The following is a 5,276-nucleotide window of genomic DNA, read 5'->3' on the forward strand; positions in this document are numbered from 1 at the left end:
GTGTGCACCTGTGGTTGTGCTCGACAAAACTTTGCTGTTTCTGGTTGACCCCTAGCAAATTCCTGCTCTGCGTCATTCACGGTTCCCGCAGGATCTTAAAATGTCTGAAAACACAGGCGTCAAACTCAAGCCCCAGAGGCTTGATCGAGCCACATCATTTTATGTGAGCCCCAAAAGCAAATCAAAGATGTCAATTTTCATGATGCTTGCTAAAATCCTTACCAACATTTCAAATTCTCATTTGTCGTCAACAACAGTGAAACTAAGCATTTTCTTGTTACCAAACTCCTCAGTACAGGAACTTTAATAAATAGGTGAACAAACTGTTGTTCTTACCTTTTTCATATGATTTAATAATAATAATAATAATAATAATAATAATAATAATAATACATTTAATTTACAAGTGCCTTTCAAAGCAGCCAAGGACACATCCATCAGAATGGCCCTCCAAGGGAAACTCACTCAAATCTGGCCTGCGACAAATTTGAGTTTGTCACCCTTGTCTTAAAGGCATTGAATTTATAAAGCATACCTTTTAAAAAGTTCGAAACATGTCTTAAAAAGTCTTCAATTTAACTTTGACACACCTGTAGGAATCCCAGTGATGGCATTGTTGCACGCATTACATCTCGTTGACCGCAAGATGGACATATCAGTGTGTTGAAAATATCATAAATTTTGAAATATAACAATGTAGAGGTCCATTTTTATATTGTTTTCGTCTCCTGCAGTGCTACTTTTTGTACTTGATGTCAGTTTTGAAGCCTACATGTTAGTCTTGGCACAACAAACGTGGCTTGGTGGTGGAGAGTCATTGTTGTTGGTGGTGATGCCAAGTGTGTGGTGTCCTGTGTTGTTCATGTTGAGTACTTCATGCACTAAAGCAGGAGTCGGGAACCTATGGCTCTTTTGATGATTGCATCTGGCTCGCCGATAAAACTAAATACATATTGTCGCTTTTTCGCTGTTCATTTCCTGTTTGGGCTGCAGTTGGCGGAAAGTGCAATTTAGATTGGATGATAATGACCTAGGTTGGCGGAAAGCGCAATTTTCATTGGATGATACTGACCGTTCATGTTAAAACAGGTAAACGCCCCTTTTAAATAAGCCCGACGAGTATCGTACACTTCAGGTTCAATGGACCGAAGGATTCACCTTTGTGGAGAAAAAATGTTCTGATTCTGATTTGCAACAATACCATTGATGAAACAGTTGAATGTCAGTGGCACTTTGACAAGCCCCATGATAATGTTAGCATCAATATCCTTCTGCGAGAGACAGCAGAAAGCAAGTGTGGAAGCTAATAAGCCGTGTGCAGGCTAGCTAGCAGTAACTTTGCCCGGCAAACTGACTTTCATTTCGATCGTTTGGCTGGATTTTTAACAATCATGACGAATGGAAAACCATTCATGTTAATGGTGAGTATTATCACAAACTTATTTTAAATAATACATTCTGACATTTTGTTGAAAAGTGGCCGCGCGTGTGTGTTTCCGTGCGCGTTTGCGTGCTCGTGTGAGTTTGTGTGTGTGCCACATGAGTGTGTCTCTCACTGAAAAGCATTTTTAAATATTTTACTTTTATGGCTCTCTTAGTCAAAAAGGTTCCCAACCCCTGCACTAAAGGCACATGTTCCGAACATGACTTATCTTTTTCTCGTGTGGGTTTGAGCATGCTTTCGCTGCTTTAACGAATCTGTGTTTGCTTCAGCAGTTCTCCCCAAGTGGCCGCAAGGAGCTTTCGTTTCGGCCAATCAGACGAAGTGCCACAGACCAGCTCAGATCTCGGCCAACTTGCAGCGCAAGGAGGTGCACCCCCCATTACTGAGTGATGTAATTTCCCCAAGTGCACTTAAAATGGCAAAAGAGTAATTGTGATTGGGACTGTTTTCAGGTCTTGGGATGTTTGACAGCCCCTTGTTCCTCATATCTCATGAAGAGGAATCCGGTGGGCGTAGTGTTCCTACCACACCGCTGCAAGTGGCGCCCCCAGGTATCACGGAGTCCTCATTGCAATACTGAATAAGGAGCGTGCACTCAAAGTATCAGTCCTTATGCACTGGCCTTTCTCCAACTTGTAGTCTTCTCTGAGGTGGTTCTATCAGATGCGACAGAGCAGGCCTCTCAGTCGGTTCCCATGGTGAGCACTTCCACTCCCGGCATACTTCCGCCAGGCACAGCCAGTACAAGCGAGGAAAGAGATGACGTCTTCATGGAGTCAGACCCTGATAAGTAAGATGCCGACCTTGCTGCTATTTGGCAGTGTGGGGATTATCAGCCGAAACTAAAAAGAGCAAGCTCAAACATCTCAACTGGTGCTTGAAATTCGTGAATGCTTCATTGTTGCAGTTTCAAAGTTTACTAAAATGTTATACGATACAAAACAATTCTGAAAACTGCTTGAGAAAATATGCACATTCATTTGCTCCTGGCTTGAGCTGACTGACTTCTTGGGGGATTGATTGTTTAATGTCAACTAAAGGTCGGCGGCCAGATAAATTACATTTCTATATTTATATATAATTTATAACATTACATTTTATAACTATTCAATTTAATTTGGCCACTGTTTTTACTTCAGTCCAAAATTGCTGCTTTTAATAGGTGATAGGTTGCTGTTTTTAGTAGTCGCCTAGGCAGATAACCTGTACTTGAGGCCAAATGTAGAAGAAAAGATTGGTATCAATTTTCCTTATTGTCATAACAACTCAAACTCTTGGCCATTTAACTCATTCACTGCCATTCCCGAATTTGTTCAAGAATTGAAAATATGACATGGAGTGCCATTCTTGAATTTGTTCGGGCTTTCTTTTTTCTTGCATGGGAAGGGGGTGCCTATAAAGCGCTGGTTAGACCTCTGCCTTTTGTACAGCCATCCCCATTTCAAGCTCAGAGAACTCCATACCCATATAACTTGGGAATGAACATGTTTTTTTTCTGATGAACGAAGAGAGTCTCAGGTTTATTACACTGCATTGAGTGTTTATGTAGTCCTAAAATTCAATATTCTGTGGGTCCTGGAATTTGAGTGAAAATGACAAAAAACCTGCCACTGGAGTGGACACATTGTTGCACATTCATTCACTGGCAGTGAATGAATTAATGGCCTTCAAGCAGATGTTTATAAAACAGCTTTTGTGATTTGCAATATATTAAAGGTCTTTTTTCCTGAATGCTCTTGTTGAGTGTCCCCGCTTGCTGCTTGAGTAAGTAGGGGTGGCTCCTCAGGCTGTTTTTGTTGGAGGACCCAGTCATTTACTTGCATTGGGCGCATACTCTGTTTAAAGAGCCGGAATGCTGGCTGAACCAAGGAACATAACACTTAAAGGACAACCGACATCACTTTTTTGTTACCTAACTGACATAAGAAAAACGTTTTATAGCATCTAAAATACCCAAAACACACAGTATGATCTTTTTAGTCAAATGCAAAACACCAATAAAAATGACTTAAAGTGTGTAAAAAGTACTTCAATTTGAAACCGGAAGTGGCCAGTTTCAGAAGGTCCCGCCCCCATGTTCGTGGTGTCACGGCAAGATGTCTTGCCTTGCTCGAGAATCAAAACAATGGCTTCAGATTCGGAGAATATGCTTTCTTGTTACACATCCAGTTATGAATATGATTCAAATAGTTCTGAAGAGCAAAGCATACATGTTTGCAATCGATTAAATAATTTATTCCGTGTCATTTTGAGGGGCCAAATGTACCACTGAATGTGTGTCATCTGGGGGGAGGAATGTAGCACCGTAGAGAGGCAAAAGAGGGTGACAAAGCTCCATGGAAAGCTAAGTGGAAACGGGCTGATTAATTCCTTACAATTTTTGTCAGTGAATATCAAATAGACGCTCGGTGCTACACACAAGGATTCACCATTGCATTATTTATGTGTTTTCCTTCTAATTTCGCCATCAACACGGATCAACACAAAGTTTTCAGACCAAACAAAGTATTGCAAAATGCAATGAGGTGATGCAAGGTATGTCCTTTCTCGCTGAGGGGCGTTCCTTCAGTGACGTCACGTACGAACTCGTCACCAACGCAAAAACAAGACTTCCAGAATATTCAGCGTGAGTCTTAAAACGTAAAATATAGCTATATGCGGTGGAATCTTTGTAAAATACGCGCAGTGGAAGTCATTTGAAGCCATTTTACAAATTATGGACACAACTAGTCTGAAGAGCTCGGTTGTCCTTTAAGTCATTTTTATTGGTGTTTTGCATTTGACTAAAAATATAAGCCTGCGTGTTTTGGGTATTTTAGATGCCATAAAATGTTTTTCTGATGTCACTTAGGAAACAAAAAAATTGTGTCGGTTGTCCTTTAAGGGGATGCTTTTGGTGTGTAATTTGTATCTTAATATCGCTAAAAGCTCCAAAAAAGTTGATTTTGCATGGTAATACCCAATCCAATACAAAAATGTTGTTGAGAGGGGAGCATCGCTGAAATTTGTGGAAACTTGATTGTGGCAAAATTATGTCTGAGGCTAAAATGTTGAAAAGTATGTTTCACATTTAGTTCCAGGCCTAGTGCTGAGAGTTCAGCGGATGCTGTGGTATCTCAAGATGATTTGGTGGAGCCCAGTCAGCCTTCCGAGACAGCCATCTTACCTTCCACCAGCCAGGAGCCTTCATCCAGCTCTGCAGGTACACTTGGTGACATAGCATCATCAACTGCTACTTCTCTGACATTTAAGTGCAACTATCCTTTTGAATGGTCCACGGCAGATACAAGCAGCGCTCCAACTCGGGCTGCGCCCAGCAGACAGCTGCAGCGTTGGCCAGGGAGCCGTGGTGGGCGTCCCAAGAGAGGAGGTAACCCGTAAAGCCAAATCCATATCTACATGATCTCCTTAGCACACATTGCCCACTTCTAATGCTCATATAGTAGCAAAAGTAACCATGCCGACAAGTTTATTTTGAATTCATTGCGCTCGCAGATATCGTGCTTCAGAAATGGATGTGTGCAATGCAGATTTTTTTTTTTTGGGGGAAAAAAAAAAAAAAAGGTCCTAATTTATTTCAGCAGTTCAATTAAAAAAAAAGAGAAACTCGTATAAATTCACATTGACAATGAGTTTTCAAAAAGACCATTTCTGACCTGATTTCTAAAAGAAGTATAATTTGGTTTATTTGTCTAATATTCACATCCCTAAAGTTTAACTCAAAATGATGAAATAAAAACAAGAATTAGGACATTTTTCATTCCAGTATTTGAGATACACTTGTCAAATAGACCTGCAATGCTGCACTTTCAAAGCTGTAAAGAAACAATGA

General features: G+C 40.6%; 1 protein-coding gene across 3 annotated transcripts in view; it reads left to right on the forward strand.

The window, feature by feature from the left end:
- The window catches only part of tprb (translocated promoter region b, nuclear basket protein), a 34,690-nt gene that overhangs the window by 29,061 nt on the left and 353 nt on the right, over window positions 1-5,276 (forward strand). For 2 of the 3 annotated variants that reach the window (XM_089000251.1, XM_089000253.1), the window contains exons 46-50: window positions 1,714-1,811; window positions 1,897-1,995; window positions 2,084-2,234; window positions 4,519-4,646; window positions 4,728-4,814. In XM_089000251.1, coding sequence (XP_088856377.1) covers window positions 1,714-1,811; window positions 1,897-1,995; window positions 2,084-2,234; window positions 4,519-4,646; window positions 4,728-4,814 — 563 coding nt within the window. The remainder of the gene's footprint in view (window positions 1-1,713; window positions 1,812-1,896; window positions 1,996-2,083; window positions 2,235-4,518; window positions 4,647-4,727; window positions 4,815-5,276) is intronic. The other variant, XM_089000252.1, reaches the window with a different exon arrangement.

Source organism: Hippocampus bargibanti, linkage group LG07, assembly GCF_051943395.1.
Source record: "Hippocampus bargibanti isolate YZ-2025 linkage group LG07, ASM5194339v1, whole genome shotgun sequence".
NCBI classification, from domain to species: Eukaryota; Metazoa; Chordata; class Actinopteri; order Syngnathiformes; family Syngnathidae; genus Hippocampus; species Hippocampus bargibanti.